The sequence below is a fragment of the Coregonus clupeaformis genome, chromosome 14 (assembly GCF_020615455.1).
Source record: "Coregonus clupeaformis isolate EN_2021a chromosome 14, ASM2061545v1, whole genome shotgun sequence".
NCBI lineage: Eukaryota > Metazoa > Chordata > Actinopteri > Salmoniformes > Salmonidae > Coregonus > Coregonus clupeaformis.
Window position 1 is genome coordinate 2,647,794 of NC_059205.1, and position 21,332 is coordinate 2,669,125.

At 52.5% G+C, this 21,332-nt stretch overlaps 1 protein-coding gene across 1 annotated transcript in view; it reads right to left on the reverse strand.

The window, feature by feature from the left end:
• LOC123492382 (myomesin-1-like) overlaps positions 1–9,594 on the reverse strand; it is a 39,630-nt gene extending 30,036 nt beyond the window's left edge. The window contains exons 1-2 of the mRNA XM_045224908.1: positions 9,489–9,594; positions 6,554–6,659 (exon numbers count right to left, since the gene is read on the reverse strand). Of these exons, the coding sequence (XP_045080843.1) occupies positions 6,554–6,659; positions 9,489–9,594 (212 nt within the window). The remainder of the gene's footprint in view (positions 1–6,553; positions 6,660–9,488) is intronic.
• Between the last annotated feature and the right edge of the window lie 11,738 nt (positions 9,595–21,332).

Consider the following 21,332-nt stretch of genomic DNA (forward strand, 5'->3'; position numbering starts at 1 on the left):
GTGGTGGGTAGGGAGCCACTAGGTGGTACGGTGAGGGCCACTAGGTGGTACGGTGAGGGCCACTGGGTAGTACGGTAGGGGCCACTGGGTGGTGGGGGCCGCTGGGTGGTACGGTAGGGGCCGCTGGGTAGGTGGGGTGAGGGCCACTGGGTGGTACGGTAGAGGTCACTGGGTAGTACGGTAGGGGCCACTGGGTGGTGGAGTAGGGCCACTGGGTGGTGGGTAGGGCCACTAGGTAGTACGGTGAGGGCCACTGGGTGGTACGGTGAGGGGGCCACTAGGTGGTGTGCAGTGAGGAGCCACTGGGTGGTGGGGTGAGGGCCACTAGGTAGTACGGTAGGGGCCACTAGGTGGTACGGTAGGGTCATGGGTGATGGTGAGGCCACTAGGTAGTACAGTGAGGGCCACTGGGCCAGTACAGTGGGGGCCACTGGGTAGTGGGTAAGGGGGCCACTTGGTGAGAGTACGGTGAGCCACTGGGCTGGTACGGTAGGGGCCACTAGGTAGTACGGTAAAGGGAGCCACTGGGTAGTGGAGTAGGGGGCCACTAGGTAGTGGGTGGGAGCCATTAGGTAGTACGGTAAGGGAGCCACTGGGTAGTGGGTAGGAGCCACTGGGTGGTGGAGTAGGGAGCTACTAGGTAGTGCAGTGAGGGCCACTAGGTAGTGGAGTAAGGGCCACTAGGTAGTACAGTAGGGAGCCACTGGGTAGGTGGAGTAGGGCCACTGGGTGAGGTGGGAATATAGGTAGTACAGTAGGGCCACTACCATTGTGAGTACGGTAAGGGCCACTAGGTAGTACAGTAGGGGGCCATAGGTAGTACAGTGAGGAGCCACTGGGTGGTACGGTAGGGGCCACTAGGTAGTGGAGTGAGGGCCACTAGGTAGTACAGTGAGGGCCACTGGGTAGTACGGTAGGGCCACTAGGTAGTACGGTAGGGGAGCCACTGGGTGGTGGGTAGGGAGCCACTAGGTGGTACGGTAGGGAGCCCGCTGGGTAGTACGGTAGAGGCCACTAGGTGGTACGGTAGGGCCACTAGGTGGTATGGTAAGGGGCCACTAGGTGGTACGGTGGGGGCCATAGGTAGTACGGTAGGGAGCCACTAGGTGTGTAGTAAGGAGCCACTAGGTGGTACGGTAGGGCCACTAGGTGGTGGGTGGGGAGCCACTGGTGGTGGTAGGGGCCACTGGGTGGTGGGTGGGGGCCACTGGGTGGTACGGTGGGAGCCACTGGGTAGTGGGTAGGGAGCCACTGGGTGAGTGGGCGCAGGAACCACTAGGTAGCAGTACGGTAGGGAGCCAACTGGGTGGTACGGTAAGGGCCACTGGGTGGTACAGTAAGGAGCCACTAGGTGAGTACAGTAGGGGAGCCACTAGGTAGTACGGTAGGGAGCCACTGGGTAGTACAGTAGGAGCCACTAGGTAGTACAGTAGGGCCTGGTGGTACAGTAGGAGCCACTGGGTAGTACAGTAGGGGCCACTGGGTAGTGGGGTGAGGCCTGGTAGGTGGGTGGGAACCACTAGGTAGTGGAGTAGGGAGCCACTAGGTAGTACAGTGAGGAGCCACTAGGTAGTGGGTAGGGGCCACTAGGTAGTACAGTAGGGAGCCACTAGGTAGTGGGTAAGGGGGCCACTAGGTAGTGGGTAAGGGGCCACTAGGTAGTACCATTGGGGGCCACTGGTAGTACAGTGAGCCACTGGGTAGTGGAGTAGGGAGCCACTAGGTAGTACATTGAGGAGCCACTAGGTAGTACGGTAGGGAGCCACTGGGTAGTACATTGGGAACCACTGGGTAGTACAGTGAGGGCCACTGGGTAGTACAGTGAGGGCCACTGAGTGGTACGGTGAGGGCCACTAGGTAGTACGGTAAGGAGCCTGGTAGTACGGTAGGGAGCCGCTGGGTGGTACGGTAGGGAGCCACTGGGTAGCGGTACGGTAAGGAGCCACTAGGTAGTACGGTAGGGAGCCACTTTAGGTAGTACGGTAGGGAGCCGCTTGGGTAGTGCAGTTGAGGGCCACTGGGTGGTACGGTAGGGGGCCACTGGGTAGTACGTGTAAGGGGGCCACTGGGTAGTGTGAGTAGGGAGCCACTTTAGGTAGTACGGTAGGGAGCCACTAGGTAGTACAGGAGGAGCCACTGCAGGTAGTACGGTAGGGAGCCACTGGTGTTACGGTAGGGAGCCACTAGGTGGTGAGAGTAGGGAGCCACTGGGTAGTACAGTGAGAGCCACTAGGTGGTGGAGTAGGGAGCCACTAGGTAGTGGAGTAGGGAGCCACTAGGTGGTGGGTGAGGGCCACTAGGTAGTGGGTAAGGGAGCCACTAGGTAGTGGAGTAGGGGCCACTTGGTGGTACGGTAGGGAGCCACTAGGTGAGTGGGTAGGGGCCATTGGGTAGTACAGTAGGGGCCACTGGGTGGTACGGTAGGGCCACTGGGTGGTACGGTAGGGGCCACTGGAGGTAGCAGTTACAGTAGGGAGCCACTAGGTGGTACAGTAGGGAGCCACTGGTGGTGGAGTAGGGCCACTAGGTGGTACGGTATGAGATTGCTAGGTAGTACAGTAGGGGCCACTTGGGTAGTACGGTAGGGAGCCACTGGGTAGGTACGGTAGGGAGCCACTGAGGTGGTACGGTAGGGAGCCACTAGGTAGTGGAGTGAGGCCACTTGGGTAGTGGGGTAGGGAGCCACTAGGTAGTGGGTAGGGGGCCACTAGGTGGTGGGTAGGGGAGCCACTAGGTAGTACAGTGAGGGTTACTAGGTAGTACAGTAGGGGAGCCACTGGTAGTGGAGTAGGGGGCCACTAGGTAGTACGGTGAGGCCACTAGGTGGTGCAGTGAGGAGCCACTAGGTAGTACAGTAGGGGGCCACTAGGTGGTACCGGTAGGAGCCACTGGTGAGTACAGTAGGGGAGCCACTAGGTAGTACAGTGGGGAGCCACTAGGTAGTACAGTGAGGAGCCACTTGGTGGTGGGTAAGGGCCACTAGGTGGTGTGGTAGGGAGCCGCTGGGTGAGTGGGTGGGGAGCACTGGGTAGTGCAGTGAGGCCACTGGTGGTACGGTGATGGGAGCCCACTTGGGTAGTACGGTAGGGGGCCACCTAGGTAGTACGGTAGGGGCCACTGGGCGGTGGGTGAGGGGGCCACTGGTGGTGGAGTGAGGGGCCACTTTGGGTAGTGGGTAGGGAGCCACTAGGTGGTACGGTGAGGCCACTGGGTAGTACGGTAGGGAGCCACTGCCATTAGTACAGTAGGGGCCACTGGGTAGTACCAGTGAGGGCCACTGGGTAATTGCAGTGAGGGCCACTGGGTGGTGGGTAGGGGCCACTAGGTGGCTGGGTGAGAACCACTGGGTAGTACAGTGAGGGCCACTGGGTAGTGGAGTGAGGGCCACTAGGTAGTGGAGTAGGGGAGCCACTAGGTAGTGGAGTAGGGAGCCACTAGGTAGTACAGTGAGGAGCCACTGGTGGTACAGTAGGGAGCCACTGGGTAGTACGGTAGGGCCACTAGGTGGTACAGTGGGAGCCACTAGGTAGTACAGTAAGGGAGCCACTAGGTGGTGGAGTAGGGAGCCACTAGGTAGTACGGTAGGGCCCACTAGGTAGTGGAGTGAATACTAGGTAGTGATAGGGCACTAGGTGTGGAGTAGGGAGCCACTAGGTAGTACAGTGAGAGTTACTAGGTAGTACGGTAGGGCCACTGGTGGTACGGTAGGGGCCACTGGGTAGTACAGTAGGGAGCCACTAGGTAGTACAGTGAGGAGCCACTGGTGGTACAGTGAGGGCCACTGGGTAGTACAGTAGGAGCCACTTGGTGGTACGGTAGGGGCCACTAGGTAGTACAGTGAGGAGCCACTAGGTGGTGGGTGGGGAGCCACTAGGTAGTACATTGAGGAGCCACTGGGTAGTGGGGTAGGGAGCCACTAGGTGAGTACGGTAGGGAGCCACTAGGTAGTACGGTGGGGGCCACTGGGTGGTGGGTAGGGAGCCACTAGGTGAGCTGTTGGGAGCACTGGGTGAGTACAGTAGAATTACTAGGTAGTACAGTGAGGAGCCACTAGGTAGTACAGTGAGGGCCACTAGGTGGTACGGTAGGGAGCCACTAGGTAGTGGGTAGGGAGCCACTGGTGGTACGGTAGGGCCACTGGTACGGTGAGGCCACTGGGTAGTACGTGAGGCCACTAGGTAGTGGAGTAGGGAGCCACTAGGTAGTACGGTAGGGAGCCACTGGGTAGTGGGTAGGGAGCCACTAGGTAGTGGAGTAGGGGCCACTTGGTGGTACAGTGAGGGCCACTTGGGTAGTACAGTGAGGAGCCACTAGGTGGCAGGTACGGTAGGAGCCACTGGGTAGTGCAGTAGGGAGCCACTAGGTGGTACGGTAGGGAGCCACTAGGTAGTACAGTAGGGGCCACTGGGTGGTGGGTAGGGAAACACTGGGTAGTACATTGGGGAGCCCATAGGTGGTACAGTATGAGGGCCACTAGGTAGTGGGTGAGGAGCCACTTGGTGGTGGAGTAGGAGCCACTGGGTAGCGGTACGGTAGGGAGCCACTGGGTAGTGGGTAGGGCCACTAGGTGGTACGGTAGGGGGCCACTGGGTAGGTACGGTGAGGGCCACTAGGTAGTGCAGTGAGAGCCACTAGGTGAGTACGGTGAGGGCCACTTGGTGGTACGGTAGAGGGCACTAGGCTGGTGGAGTAGGGGCCCACTTGGGTAGTACAGTGAGAGCCACTGGGGTAGTACAGTAGGGAGCCACTTAGGTAGTACGGTGAGGGCCACTAGGTAGTACGGTAGGGGGCCACTTGGGATGGTACGGTAGAGGCCACTGGGTAGTACGGTAGGGAGCCACTAGGTAGTACCAGTGAGGCCACTGGGTAGTACAGTAGGGAGCCACTTGGGTAGTGGGTAGGGTGGCCACTAGGTAGTACAGTAGAGAGCCACTAGGTAGTACGGTAGGGAGCCACTGAGTAGTACATTGGGGAGCCACTAGGTAGTACGGTAGGAGCCATAGGTAGTACAGTAGAGCCACTGCATTTAGTACAGTAGGGAGCCACTAGGTAGTGGGTAGGGAGCCCTTAGGTAGTACAGTAGGAGCCACTAGGTAGTACAGTAGGGAGCCACTAGGTAGTACAGTGAGGAGCCCATTGGGTCCATAGTCTTACTTGTGCAGCCAGCCCACTTGGAGGTAGGGTTGAGGGTTAGGGTAGTGAGCCATTGGGTCCATAGTCTTGCTTTGTGCAGCCAGCCCACTTGGAGGTTAGGGTTAGGGTTAGGGTAGTGAGCCATTGGGTCCATGGCTACTTACTTGTGCAGCCAGCCCACTTGGAGGTTAGGGTTAGGGTTAGGGTAGTGAGCCATTGGGTCATAGTCTTACTTATAATAAAATGCCATTTAGCAGACGCTTTTATCAGCGACTTACAGTCATGCGTGCATTCATTTTTGTGCATGGGTGGTCCCGGGGATCGAAACCCACTACCTTCGGCTTTACAAGCGCCGTGCTCTCCCAGCTGAGGTACAGAGGACTGCTTGTGCAGCCAGCCCACTTGGAGGTTAGGGTTAGGGTTAGGGTAGGGGAGCCATTGGGTCCTTATTAGCCTTTACTTGTGCAGCTGTTACTTGGAGGTCAGGGTTGGGTTTAGGGTAGGGAGCCATTGGGTCCATATTCTTACTTAATGCAGCCAACCCACTTGGAGGTTGGGGGTAGGGTTATTGTAGGGAGCCATTGGGTCCATGGTCTTACTTGTGCAGCCAGCCCACTTGGAGGTTAGGGTTAGGGTAGTGAGCCATTGGGTCCATGGTCTTACTTGTGCAGCCAGCCCACTTTGAGTTTATGGGTTAGGGTTAGGGTGGGGAGCCATTGGGTCCATAGTCTTACTTGTGCAACCAGCCCACTTGGAGGTTAGGGTTGGGGTTAGGGTAAGGGAGCCATTGGGTCCATAGTCTTACTTGTGCAGCCAGCCCACTTGGAGGTTAGGGTTAGGGTTAGGGTAGTGAGCCATTGGGTCCATGGTCTTACTTGTGCAGCCAGCCCACTTGGAGGTTAGGGTTAGGCTTAGGGTAGGGATCCATTGGGTCCATAGTCTTACTTGTGCAGCCACTTGGAGGTTAGGGTTAGGGTAGTGAGCCATTGGGTCCATGGTCTTGTGTAGCCAGCCCACTTGGAGGTTAGGGTTAGGCTTAGGGTAGGAGCCATTGGGTCCATAGTGCTTACTTGTGCAGCCAGCCCATGTGGAGGTTAGGTTAGGGGTTAGGGTAGGGAGCCATTGGGTCCCATGGTCTTACTTGTGCAGCCAGCCCACTTGGAGGAGGTTAAGGGTTAGGGTTTGGGGTAGGGAGCCATTGGGTCCATAGTCTTACTTGTGCAGCCAGCCCTTGGAGTTAGGGTTAGGGTTAGGGTGAGCCATTGGGTCTATGGTCTTACTTTGTGGCCTTAGCCACTTGGAGGTTAGGGTTAGGGTTAGGGTAGTGAGCCATTGGGTCCATAGTCTTACTTGTGCAGCCAGCCCACTTGGAGGTTAGGGTTGGGGTTAGGGTAGGGAGCCATTGGGTCCATAGTCTTACTTGTGCAGCCAGCCCCCGCGGAGGTCCTCACGCGATATGTGATGAAGGAGTAGAGGGCAATACCCATGTTCTGTACTCAGCCCACTGATGTCCGTAGGCGACTTGGCTGGAGAGCCAAGTAGACAGGGTAATAAACTGCATTATTCAATCATCATTATTTTACATTTTAGTCATTTTGTAGGCGCTCTTATTCAGAGACACTTACAAATTGGTGCATTCAACTTAGGATAGGCAGTGCATACAATTATTTTCTTCTAATTGGGGGTTGGGGAGGGAGTAGAAGGATTACTGTTATACTACTTCAGGTATTCCTTAAAGAATCATATTGTATGTAAGCAATAACTTGCGAGAGGCTGTCGTATAAACTGGTTACCAACGTAATTAGAACAGTACAAATATTATTTTTGTCATACGTGGTATCGGTCTGATATACCGGCCTTCGCCAATGAACATTCAGGCCTCGAACCAGCCGGTTTATAAACACAATGTTCCACATGCAGTGTATCTGTTAACATGTAGATGAGACTCACCAATCACCTGAACAGCTCGTTTCAGCACAGCTTAGTAACCTGGAACAGATTACAGTCATTACTAGTAGTCAACAATAGTTACAGTAGTGGACACAGTTTGGCCTTAGAGATACAGAGGTGTTCTAGAGACACAGTAGAGCCATGACGGGGGTGACTGGGAGCACAGTGAAACTTATGACAGAGGTGTTCTAGAGACACGGTAGAGCCATGACAGAGGTGTTCTAGAACACAGTAGAGCATGACAGAGGTGTTCTAGAACACGGTAGAAGCCATGACAGGGTGTTTCTAGAACACGAAAATCAAACCATGACAGAGGTGTTCTAGAACACGGTAGAGCCATGACAGAGGTGTTCTAGAACACAGTGAGAGCCATGACAGGAATTGTTCTAGAACACATTGAAACCATGACAGAGGTGTTCTAGAACACAGTAGAGCCATGACAGAGGTGTTCTAGAACACGAGTAGAGCCATGACAGAGTGTTCTAGAACACAGTAGAAACCATGACAGAGGTGTTCTAGAACACAGTAGAGCCATGACAGAGGTGTTCTAGAACACAGTAGAAGCTTCATGACAGAGGTGTTCTAGAACACAGTGAAACCATGACAAGAGGTGTTCTAGAACACGAGTAGAGCCATGACAGAGGTGTTCTAGAACACAGTAGAGCCATGACAGAGGTGATTTCACAGAACACAGTAGAGCACAAGCAGAGGTGTTCTAGAACACAGTAGAGCCATGACAGAGTGTTCTCTAGAACACAGTAGAGCCATGACAGAAGTGTTCTGAAACACCCAGTAGAAACCATGACAGGGGGTGTTCTAGAACACAGTAGAGCCATGACAGGGTGTTTTCACAGAACACAGTGAAACCATGACAGAGGTGTTCTTGAGCGAGTAAGAGCCATGACAGAGGTGTTCGAGAACACGGTAGAGCCATGACAGAGGGCATTCTAGAACACGATGAAAACCCATGACAGAGGTGTTCTAGAACACGGTTGACCATGACAGAGGTGTTCTAGAACACAGTAGAGCCATGACAGAGGTGTTCTAGAGACACAGTAGAGCCATGACATAGGTGTTTCTAGAACACAGTAGAGCCATGACAGAGGTGTTTCTAGAACACGGTAGAGCCTTGACAGAGGTGTTTCTAGAACACAGTAGAGCCCATGACAGAATTGTTCTAGAACACAGTAGAGCCATGACAGAGGTGTTCTAGAACACAGTAGAGCCATGACAGAGGTGTTTCTAGAACACAGTAGAGCCATGACAGGAGTGTTTCTAGAACACATTAGAGCTCCTTGACAGAGGTGTTCTAGAACACAGTAGAGCCATGACAGAGTGTTCTAGAACACAGTAGAGCCATGACAGAGGTGTTCTAGAGCACGGTAGAGCCATGACAGAGGTGTTCTAGAACACGAGTAGAGCCATGACAGAGGTGTTTTAGGGCCACGGTATATCATTAAATAAGTGTTCTAGGGAGCAGTAGAGCATTGAGAGAGGTGTTTCTAGAACACGAGTAAAAACCATGATAGGTGTTCTAGAATACGGTATATACATGATAAGTGTTCTAGAACACAGTAGAAAACAAAACGGGTGTTCTAGAATACAGTATATACATGATAAGTGTTCTAGAACACGGTAGAGCTACGTGAAAGAGGTGTATTCGTACCTGCTTCAGTCAGGTTGAACATGTTCTTATCTTTCCTCTGGCATCCTTTGCTTCAACCTCGTACACACCTGCATCCTTTTGGACAACTAGAACAGGGTTAGGAGTCGAGAGAGGACAGTCAGAGATTATCGAGACACTTGCCCCAGCCCTCATCAGTTACAAAGGCAATCTGAGGCTCTGTCCCAAATCACACCCCTATTCCTATACAGTCTCATAGTTCCAGCCAAAAGTAATGACCTACATAGGGAATAGGGTGCCATCTGGGAGCGTAGCCTGAATTATGCTGACTTCAGATAGCACAGAGAAACTTCTAGACCCGAAACAACGCTTTCCTGCCAAGATGCTGCAGGCTGATAAGTGGACAGACAGTGACTCATGGCTTTAGATAAGTATCAGTCCAGACTTTGTGTCTTGGTGGTGCCTTCAGCCTTGCTAGTGCCATTCTCTCCCCAGGGTCCCCACATTCAGTGTCTCTGTTTTAACCACAACCCACTGCGGATTACAAGATAAGCAGGTTAATGTAGCAGCCTATAGCTGCAGCTGCAGCTATTCGCCCTCTAGGAGAGTAGTGGTGGAGTGCAGCTCTCGGCCATGCTATGGGCCCTCTCGAGTAGTGGTGGAGGTGCAGCTCTCTGACCCATGCTATGGGCCTCTAGGGAGAGTGGTGGTGGAGAGTGCAGCTCTACTGACCCATGCTATGGGCCCTCTAGGAGAGTAGTGGTGGAGGTGCGGCTCTCACTCTGACCCATGCTATGGGCCCTCCTGGGAGAGTAGTGGTGGAGGTGCGGCTCTCGGCCCATACGGGCCCTCTGAGTAGTGGTGGGTGCGGCTCTCCTCTGACCCATGCTATGGGCCCTCTAGGAGAGTAGTGAGGTGGAGAATTGCAGCTCTCCTCCTGACCCATGCTATGGGCCCTCTGGGAGAGTGGTGGTGGAGGTGCAGCTCTCTGACCCATGCCATGGGCCCTCTAGGAGAGTAGTGGTGGAGTGCAGCTCTCCTCTGACCCATGCTATGGGCCCTCTAGGAGAGTAGTGGTGGAGGTGCAGCTCTCTGACCATGCTATGGGCCCTCTTGGGAGGAGGTAGTGGTGGAGGTGCAGCTCTCCTCTGACCCATGCTATGGGCCCTCTGGGGAGAGTAGTGGTGGAGGTGCAGCTCCTCTCCTGAACCATGCTGTGGGCCCTCTGGGAGTGTAGTGGTGGAGGTGCAGCTCTGACCCATGCTATATGGGCCCTCTGGGAAAGTAGTGGTGGAGGTGCAGCTCTCTGACCCATGCTGCTGGGCCCTCTGGGAGAGTAGTGGTGGAGGTGCAGCTCTCTGGCCCATGCTATGAGGCCCTCTGGGAGAGTAGTGGTGGAGGTGCAGCTCTTACATTCCATGCTATGGGCCCTCTAGGAGAGTAGTGGTGGAGGTGCAGCTCTCTGACCACTATGGGCCCTCTAGGAGAGTAGTGGTTGTGCAGCTCTCCGGCCCATGCTATGGGCCCCTCCTAGGAGAGTAGTGGTGGAGTTTGCAGCTCTCCTCTGACCCATGCTATGGGCCCTCTGGGAGAGTAGTGGTGGAGGTGCAGCTCTCCTCTGACCCATATTGGCCCTCTAGGAAAGTAGTGGTGGAGGTGCAGCTCTCCTCTGACCCCATTATGTGAGGCCCCTCTAGGAGAGTAGTGGTGGAGGTGCAGCTCTCCTCTGACCCATGCGGGCCCTCTAGGAGAGTAGTGGTGAAGTGCGGCTCTCTGACCCATGCTAGCAGGCCTCTAGGAGAGGTAGTGGTGGAGGTACGGCTCTCAGCCCATGCTATGGGCCCTCTCTGGGAGAGCTAGTGGTGGAGGTGCAGCTCTCTCTGACCCATGCTATGGGGCCTCTAGGAGAGTAGTGGTGGTGCAGCTCTCTGACCCATGCTACATGGGCCCTCTGGGAGAGTAGTGGTGGAGGTGCAGCTCTTTGACCCATGCTATGGGCCCTCAAAGTGGTGCAGGTTACACCCGACTCTCTCTGACCCATGCTATGGGCCCTCTGGGAGAAATGATGGTGGAGGTGCGCTCTCCTCCGGCCTGTCTTAAGCCCTCTAGAGTAGTGTGGTGGGAGAGTGCAGCTCTCTCTGACCCATATGCTGGGCCCTCTGGGAAGTAGTGGGCAGTGGCTCTCCTCTGACCCATCGCCATGAGCCCCTCTGAGAGAGTAGTGGTGGAGTGCAGCTCTCTGACCCATGCTATGGGCCCTCTAGGAGAAGTAGTGGTGGAAGTGCATCTCCTGACCCATGCTATAGGCCCTCTGAGTAGCAGGTGAGTGCAGCTCTCCTCCGGCCCATGCTATGGAGCCTCTTGAAGTAGTGGTGGAGTGCAGCTCTCTGACCCATGCTATGGGCCCTCTGGGAGAGTAGTGGTGGAGTGCAGCTCTCTGACCCTTTTTGTGGGCCCTCTAGGAGAGTAGTGGGTGGGTACAGCTCTCTGACCCAGCGCCATGGGCCTCTAGGAGAGTAGTGGTGGAGGTGCAGCTCTCCACATTGTCTGGGCCTCTAGGAAGTAGTGGTGGAGGTGCAGCTCTGACCCATGCTATGGGCCCTCTAGGAGAGTAGTGGTGAGGGTGCCCAGCTCTCTGGCCCATGCTATAAGGCCCTCTGGGAAGTAATGGTGGAGTGCCTGTTCATGCTATGGGCCTCTGAGTAGTGGTCGGTTGTTCTTGGCCCATGCTCTCTAGTTCTCCTAGAGTAGTAGTGGAGGTGCAGCTCTGGCCTGCTATGGGCCCTCTGGGGAGGAGTAGTGGTGGAGGTGCAGCTCTCTGACCCATGCTATGGCACTGGCTCCACCCCTCTGTTCACACTGACATCTGAATGGACATTGTGGTACTTTGAAACTAGGCATTTCAATGTGACTGAATACATTTATTTGTACCTTCATAATAGCAGATGGTTATTTTCCCTTCATTTGAACAGTGCATGGCGTCTAACGCCAATGCAGTGGGATTCGAAACATAGATTATATTTTAACTATTTAAATTTCTTTGTGGAACTACCATATATTTTTGCAATGTGGGCATAAATGTTGAAGAGAGTTTGATACATAAATGAGACTACATCATAGTGTTTACTCATTCACATAGTGAACATATTCACTGTCAATAAGGTTTATACATTAGATAGTGTCGCAATAACAGATATTTGTTAGAAGCATCTGGTCAACTGGGAAGTGACAACATTTACATTTAGTCATTTAGTAAATGGCTCTTGTCCAGAGCGATTTACAAATTGGTGCATTCACCCCTTATGGCCAAGTGGGATAACCACTTTACAATATGTTTTTTTTTTTTTTACTGGGCTGGGCTGAACTTTGCTTCCGCCAGAGGTAGAGACCCAGCAGGCCAGTGGAGATGGGCGCAATGCCCTCGTTTGGGTGGCAAGGACTGATCCAGAGCCTGAGAGGTACGGAGGTGCCGTTTCCCTTCGCTCCGTGAGGCAAGCACCATGGTCTTGTAGCAGATGCGAAGCTTTTTCTTTAGGCAGTGGAGTGTGCGGAGCGGGGTGGCGTGAGAAGAACTTGAGGAAGGTTGGAGCACCAGACGGGCTGCGGCATTCTGGATGAGTTGTAGGGTTTAATGGCTGAGCAGGCCCAGCCAACAGCGAGTTGCAGTAATCCCAGGGCAGGAGATGACAGGAGTGCCTGGATTGGGACCTGTGCCGCTTCCTGTAAGGCAGGGTGTTTTACTCTCGAATGTTGTAGAGCATGAACCTACGTCATTTAGCAGACGCTCTTATCAGAGTAAGGCAGGTGGGTACTCTCTACAGATGTTGTAGAGCATGAGCCTACGTCCATTGCTTGAGCGCTCTTATCCAGAGTAAGGCAGGGTCGTACTCTCTGAATGTTGTAGAGCATGAACCCTCGTCATTTAGCAGGCACTCTTATCCAGAGTAAGGCAGAGCCATTACTCTCTGAATGTTGTAGAGCATGAACCTACTTCATTTAGCAGACGCTCTTATCCAGAAGTAAGGCAGGTCGTACTCTCTGAATGTTGTAGAGCATGAACCTGCTTCATTTAGCAGACGCTCTTATCCAGAGTAAAGTGGGTGGTACTCTCTGATGTTATGAAACGCCAGAACCTACGTCATTTTGTAGGCAGCTCTTATCCAGAGTAAGGCAGAAGTCGTACTCTCTGAATGTTGTAGAGCTTGTGAACCACCTACGTCATTTTGCTTAGACGCTCTTATCCAGAGTAAAGGCAGAATTCGTACTCTCTGAATGTTGTAGAGCATGAACCTACTTCATTGTGACGCTCTTATCCAGAGTAAGGCAGGGTATTACTCTCTGAATGTTGTAGAAACGCAGAACCTGCGTCATTTAGCAGGCAGCTCTTATCCAGAGTAAGGCAGGGTCGTCACTCTCCTGAATGTTGTAGAGCATGAACCTACTTCATTTGTAGACGACTCTTATCCAGAGTAGGCAGGAGTCGTACTCTCTGAATGTTGTAAGAGCATGAACCTACTTCATTTAGGCTCTTATTCAGAAGTAAGGCAGGGTCGTACTCTCTGAATGTTGCTGAAACGCTTGAACCTCGTCATTTTGTAGACGCTCTTGTCCAGAGTAAGGCAGAGATTCGTACTCTCTGAATGTTGTAGACATGAACCTACTTCATTTTGTGAGACGCTCTTTATCCCAGGTAAGGCGGGGTGGGCCTCTCTGAATGTTGTTAGAGCATGAACCTACTTCATTTAGCAGACGCTCTTATCCAGAGTAAGGCAGTTGGTACTCTCTCACAGATATTTGTAGAGCATAGACCTGCTTCCATTTTGTAGGCGGCTCTTGTCAGGTAAGACAGGGTGGTATCTGGATAGGCGTCTGTATGCTCTACAACATTCAGAAGATGCGACCCTGCTGCACTACTCTGAATGAAGCGATCTGTATTCAATGAAGTAGTTCATGCTTTCTACAACATTCGAAGAGTACGACCTGCTACTCTGAATGGCGTCTGCTAAATGGCGATTCTGAGAATGCGACCTGCCTGCTGAATAAAATGCAAATGACGTGGAGTTCATGCTCTACGATGCGACCCTGCGGATAGGCGTCGCAGAAGTAATTTCATGCTCTACAACGTGAGGAAGTGCGACCCTGCCTCTGGATGAAGTGCGCTTCATGCTTTCTGATGCGACCCTGCCTCTGGGTTAAGCAGCGACAGGTCTGGCACATTCAGAGATGCGACCCTGTTACTGGACAAGCGATCTGAAAGCAGCAGGTTCATGTCACAACTGTGAAGATGCGATTACCTGCCTGATTAGGCGTCTGTAATGACACGGGTTCGCCCACGGCATTCGAAGTGCGACCTGCCTGAATAAGAAGTGCTAATGACAGGTTCATGCTCTGGCGATGAAGTGCGACCCTGCTACCACTCTGTGGCGTCTGCTAAACGAAGTGATTCATGCTCCTACATTCAGAAAATCACGACCTGCCCTTTCTGAATGAAAGCGTCTAGCAAACGTGAGTTCATTAACTACAACATTCCCACTTTCTGAATGGCATCTGCTAAATAAACAATAATTCATGCTCACAACATTCAGCGACCCTGCCTGGTGGCGTCTGTAAATGACGTGGCGTATACACAACATTCGAAGTACCTGCGGATAGGCGTCTGCTTAAATGGCATGGTTCGTAATACTACGCGACCATTACAGGCGGCACGGAATGCAATCCCGGGCGCTATCTCCCGATCTGGTGCGGCTTCGCTGTTGTGTTCCCCTGCCTGCTCATTACAGCTCATCCCGAAATGCGCTTGGCCGTCCTGATGTTCAACCTTCCCAAGTTCTCTCCGTCACCCTTCCTCCGCTTGCACTCCTGGCTCCGGGCCAACTGGCATCACAGAACCATGGTGCCTGCGAGCTGGCCGAGCGGCACCTCACTTTGTTCGAGGCGAAACGTGCTCCGCACTGCAACCTGCTGGCCCCCTGCGACTGAAAGTTCAGCTTCAGCAGCTCAAAAAAAAAAGGCTTGCTGTAAAGTAGTTACTATTACTGAAACAATTGCACCAATTTAGCAAGTAAACTGCAGATGGCGTCTGCCTATGGCGTAAATGCCAAATGTTGTCACTCGTGACGAATGCTTCAACAAGCTAATACTGTTACTGACACTATGTCTTGTAAACATTGACAGTGAACATGTTCACTTTATGAATGTAGCAAGTATGCTATGATAGCAATCTCAAACATAACATCATTCTCTTCAACATTTATCTTACATATATCATAAATATATGTGGATTCCATGTGCTAAATTTAAATAGTTAAAATATAATCTGCGTTGTCCCACTTACATTGGCGTTAAGCGCCATGTTCTGTTCAAATGAAGGAAAAATTTGTCTGCTATTATGGTACAAATAAATGTATTCAATCACATTGAATATAAAAATACCACAATGTCCATTCGAACGGTGTGTGAGCAGAGTGGAGACCATGCCATGGCATGGGTCAGTGCACCTTCACCACTGCCTCTCCTGGAAGGCCATGGCATGGAACCGCCACCTCCGCTACTTACTCTGGGAACCCATGGCATGGTCGAAGGCACCTCGACCACTACTCTAAACCCTTGTAGACTGCACCTCCACCACTACTCTCCTGGAGGAGCCCATAGCATGGTCGAAGGACTGCTGCCCTGCCTCAGAGCCCATGGCATGGGTCGAAGGCACCTCCTGCTGCCTAGGGCCCATGGCATGGGTCGGAGCCGCCTCCACCGCTACTCTTCTAAGAGGGCCCATGGCATGGGTCCTCCACCACTGCTGGAGGGCCCACTTTGGCAGAGAGCTGCACCTCCACCACCCTCTCTAGAGGAGCCCATGTATAGTCAGGCTGCACTCACCACTACTGCTACAGAGGGCCCTTAGCATGGGTCGAGAGGCTGCACTCCACCACTACTGGGAGCCGCTTGGCATGGGTCAGAAGGCTGCACTTCCACCACTACTCTCCCTGAGAGCCATGGCATGGGTCGAAAACATTACCCACCACTACTCTTCTGGAGGCCTTGGCATGGGTCGGAAGGAAGGCTGCCTCCGCCCTTACTGTGGATAGGAAGGCTGCCTCCACCACTACTAGCTCTGGAAGGCCTGTGATCAGGCAACCTCATGCTACTCTAAATGGCAGTCAGAAACCCCAACTCACCGCTATTTCTCTTCGAGCCGCCATGGGTCGAAAAGCTGCACCTCCTGCCTGCCACAGAGGGCCCATGGCATGGTCGAAACTGCCTCCTGCAGAGAACCCATAATGAGTCGAGAAAACTGCACCTTCACCATAAGAAGGCAGCAGCATGGTCAGAAGGCTTCTCACCACTGAGGCCAGCATGGTCAGAGGCCTCCACTACTGCTGGAGGAGCCCATGGCATGGGTCAGAGAGGCACCCCCCTCCACCCTGCCTGCGTGCTGGGTCGGGAGGCTGCCTCCTGCCTACTCTCTGAGGCCGCTTGTGTCATGGTCGGAAAGAGAGAGCTGCGCACTCCTGCCTCTCCTGGGGGCCGCAGCATGGGTCAGAGGAAGCTGCAACTCTGCCAGAGCCCTTGGCATGGGTCGGAAGCTGCGCCTCCTGCCTCCACCAGAGAACTGCCTCCTCCACTACTCAGAGGGCCGTATGGTCGAGGCACCTCTGCTACTGGGAGCCCCGCCAGCATGGTCAGAAGGCGCCTCCTGCTACTGGAGGGCCGCGGCGCCTGGGTCGAGGGCTGCACCTCCGCCCTTTGCTGGGGCCGTGTGGTCAGAGGCTCACTGCTGCCTGGGAAGCCGCCAGCATATGAGTCAAACCTCCTAGCCTCTGTTATAGCATGGAGTCGGAAGCTGACTTCACCGCCACCTCTGGAGGAGCCCTTGGCACATGGGTCAGAAAACTGCACCTCACCCTTATATACAAATGGCCTGGTCAGAAGAGCTGCAACTCACAGAGAACATAACATGGGTGAAACTCTCGCCACTACTGCGAGCCCTTAGCAGGTCAGCCTCCACCATATCTAGAGGGAGCTTATAATGGTCGAGGCTGCACCCTCCACCCTTCTCTAGAGGGCCCATGGCACACATCAGGTCAGAAGAGCACCTCCACTACTGCTCTCAGAGGGCCCTTGGCATGGGTCAGAGGAGGCTGCCTCCTGGAGGAGCCGCGTAGGTCGGAGAGCTGCCTCCTGCCCTTCTCCTGGGGGCCCATGCTTATGGTCGAAAGCTACTCCACCACTTTACTAGGAGGCTTCGCCAGCATGGGTCGAAAAACTTTGCCTCCACCACCTCACAGAGGCCGCTGCCATTGCGCTGCGGCCTCGATAAACATCTTGTGTCGCGGTAGTTGTGGACAAACGAACGCTGGCCTGAGAAATCGGCTGCCGTCAAATGAAGGTACCGCAGAACACGAAATTTCTGGACGACTACTACATCTAAAGCCGTGAGTGCTGTCTGTCCACTTATCGGCCTGCGGCATCTTGTAGAAAAAAGCGTTGTTTGGTCTACGAAAATTTCTCTGTTCTGTATAATCGTATATTCGAAGCCGCGCTCCCCGAATGACACCTATTTCCTGGCCGGGCATTACTGGCTGGGTTTATGAACTGTGTAAGAAGGCAAGTCGAACCGCCTTTGTGAGGCTGGTAAGTGTCTCGGAGTGCCGACGGCTCTCCGACCCAAGCTGTTCTAGTTGTCCAAAAGAAGATGCAGGCCTGTGTGGGTTATGGGCCAGAGGGAAGATAAGTGCATGTTCAAGCTGAACTGGCTGTGCGGAGCTACACCTCTCGCGGCTTTTCCTGTTCTGGGAACGCTTGTCATGCTGTATTCTTGAGAGCACTGTCATGGCCTGTGTTTCTGGGAGCACTTGTCGCTCTTTATACCCGTATTCTTGCATTGTCGTAACTTTTTACTGTGTTCTTGAGGCTGCCTCTCACCCGGCTCTACTGAGTACAGAACACTTGTCATGTATACTGTCGTTAACGTCATCAACTACTGTGTTCACCAAAACACCTCTGTCATGTCTACTGTTTTACCCTCTGTCGTAATACTGTGCACGAACACCTCTGTCATGTCTCTACTGTGTTCTGAAAACACCCTCTGTCATGTCTACTATGTTCTGTTTCTCGCAATAAATAACTTCCTGTATTCTGAAAACACCTCTGTCATGTTCTACTGTGTTCTGAGAACGCAGCTCTTTCTTTTCTACTAGTTAAACACTCTGTCATAGCTACACCATTTGCCTCTGTCCAACTCTGTGTTCTGGGCCCCACTCTGTCATGTCTACTACCATTTATGTGGCTTTCACACTATGTTCTAGAGGTGCCTCTGTCATTGCTTTCTACTGTGTTTTTTACATTTTTACCTCATGCTCTATTTTGTTCTAATTCACCTCTGTATGTCTACTGTGTTAGAGCTACTCTGTCATAATTACTAGCTGTTCTCAGTACGCACTCTGTGTGTTCTCAGAAATTGCCTCTGCTCGTTTCACTACAGAACTGCCCTGTCATGTGCTGTGTTCTAGAGGCACACCCCTGTCATGTCCTGTGTTCACAGAACTTGCCTCTGTCGTAACCTGCTGTGTTTAAAGTGCCTGTCATAGCTCTACCCTGATTCTAGAGGCCCACCTCTATCATAGCTCTTCTTATGTTTAGAACACCTCTGTCATAACTCTACTATGTTCTTGTTTACCTCTGTCATGTCTACTATGTTCTAGGAGCACTTTCTGTTAAATAATTTCATAATTCTAAAGCACCTCTGTCATGGCTTTCTACTGTGTTCTAGAGGCTGCCTCTGTCTTTTCTACTGTGTTCTAGAACACCTGCTGTCATAATATAATTTCTACAAGCTTGCCTCTGTCAAATGTCTACAACGTTTTACATTTTTTTCTGTCGTAACTCTTACTGACTACAAGCTCTCTATGCATTTGTTTTCACTGTGTTACAGAACACCCTGTCATAGCTTCCAACAGAACACCTCTGTCATGAATACTGTGTTCTAGAACACCTCTGTCGTAGCTTCTACTGTTCTGTTTTTACCCTGTCATAATACTGTGTTCTAGAAGCTGCCCTCTGTCATGGCTGTGTTCTAGAACTTGCCTCTGTCGCTTCGCTCTACTGCTGTTCTAGAACACCTCTGTCGTGGTTTCACTGTGTTCTGGGGCACCTTTGTCGTAACCACACTGTTCTGGGGCTGCCTCTGTATCTCTCCCCAGGCAGAGCTGTGTTCACTACCCTGTAACCTTGTTGACTTTACTAGTAATGACTGTAATCTGTTTCAGGCCACCAAGCTGTGCTGAAGGAGGCTGTTCAAGTAGGTAGTCTCATTTAACATGTTAACAGGCTGCACTTTGCATGTGTATTGTGTTTTATAAACGGCGGTTACTGAATACTCGTGAAAAGAAGGCGTGTCTCGGGCTTACATTCTGCGTGTATGATGCAAAGCCAATATTTGTACTGTTCTAATGCGTTGATAACAATTTATCGACAGCTGTGAAATATTGCTTGTGCTACATCGATTTAACGAGAGTACGCGAATAATACCAACATCCTTCTACCCCCCTCCCCCAACCTACATTTAGAGAAAATGGTGGCCGGTTTGTCCACTTGTCTATCCTTACTTTCCCAGTATAAAGTGTCTGAATAGGCGTCTGCTAAACATTTAAAATGTAAGGTTATGATGATTGAATCAACGTGTTTATTACCCTAATGCTGCCAGTCTCTCCCAGGCAAGTGGGTCTGGGCTGTCAATGTGCTTTGTGCAGGCACATGGTGTAGTCTCTATCGCTAAATAGCATATCATGGAGGACTCCAAGTGGTGGCTGCAGCTCAGACACCCAACCTAACCTCCAGTGAGCTGGCTCTCCTGGCGGAACTATGGGCCCGTGGCTCGCCACCCCCAGCCCCAGCCTGGCCCACTCAGAGTGAGCTGGCTGCACCCAATTGAAACATGGACCCAATGACCTAACCCTAACCCCAAGTGGCTTTGGCTACCACAAATAATATGGACCCAGCCCTACCCCTAACCTAACCACAAACCTCCAGTGAGCTGGCTCACAAGCTAAGACATGGACGACCACTGCCTGGCCTCAACGCCAAGTGAGCTTGCCACACAAGTAGACTGTGGACCCAATGGCTCCCCAAGCTAACCTAACACTGAGTGGCAACCTGGAGCTTAATGTCATACCTAACACAACCTCCAAGTGAATACACAATGTAGTTGGTCCCTACCCTAGCCACAACTACCTCGAAGTGAGTTTTATGCCCTAAAATATGGACCCAATGGCTCTTACCCCTAACCTAACCCTAACCTCAAGTGAGCTGGCGCTGCAAGCTGGAACTGTGGACTGACTCCCTGCCACAACACAACCTCAAGTGAGCTGGCCTGTCAGAACTATGGACAATGACCTACTGCCTAAACTCCAAGTGGGCTTTGGCTGCACAAAAATGGGCCATGGACCCGTAACCAACCTAACCTCCAAGTGAGCTGGCTTACGAATATGGACCAATGTCCCTACAGCCAACTTACTAGCCTCCAAGTGAGTTGGCTGCACAAAATGAAATATGGACCCAATGGCTCCCTACCTAAGCCTAACCCAGACCTTCAATGAGCTGGCTGCGGTATGGACCCTGCCTAACCACACAACGCTCCAAGTGAGCTGGCTGCAAATACTCTAATACTAACAGGCTGCGGCATCTGTAAAGCCAGGTAATCAGGTTATCCTGATACCATGCACAAAAAATAGATACGCGCATGACTCAAGGCGTCTGCTAGGTAATATTTTATTATTATTATTATAAAATATGGCAATGGCTCACTACTAATCTAACCTGGCCTCCAGTGGAACTTTGCTGGCCAATATTTTTGCTGGCCTGGCCTGGCTCCGATGAGCTGGTGCAAAAAGGCTATGGACCCAATGGCTCGGCACAACCTGAATAGATATGGACAGTAGCTCCCTGCGTACTACCTAGTGGCTACTGCCTGCCTTTAGTGGCTGCACTGGTGACCTACTGTGCAGTAACCACTGCCTGCTACTGAGTGGCTTTCCTTCTGTGCTACCTAGTGGCTTCTACTCCACTGGTGACTGCTGTACTGCCTGGCTGCTGCTGCCTGGTGACCTGCTTTCCCTTGCAGTGGCTCCTACTGTGCCGCACAGTGGCTCTGCTGTGCTGCCTGAGTGACCTACTGTTACTGCCTGGTGGCTCCTGCTTTTTTGCCTGGTGAACCACCTGCTGTGCACTGGTACACTGGTAAACCCTACTGTACACAGTGACTTTTTTTACCTTTAATTGTCCTCCACTGCCTATTGGCTCCTGCTGTACTACCTGGTAAACCACACTGTACTGCCTGATGGCTTCCTACTGTACTTTGCCTAGTGGCTCCACTACTGTACTGCCTAGTGGCTCACTACTGTACTGCCTGATGACTCCTACTCCACTGCCTGGCTCTACTGGCCGCACTGAGTGACTCCTATCCCCCTTTGAAGCCACACTCCGTGAACCTGCTGTACCTGATGACTACCACCTTGTGAACTCCTTCCCACTACCTGGTGGCTTCTACTGCACCTGAGTGACTTTTTCAGCTGCACAACAACACCTGGCTCCCGCCTTGCCGCTGGTGACCTACTGTGCCCCCACCCAC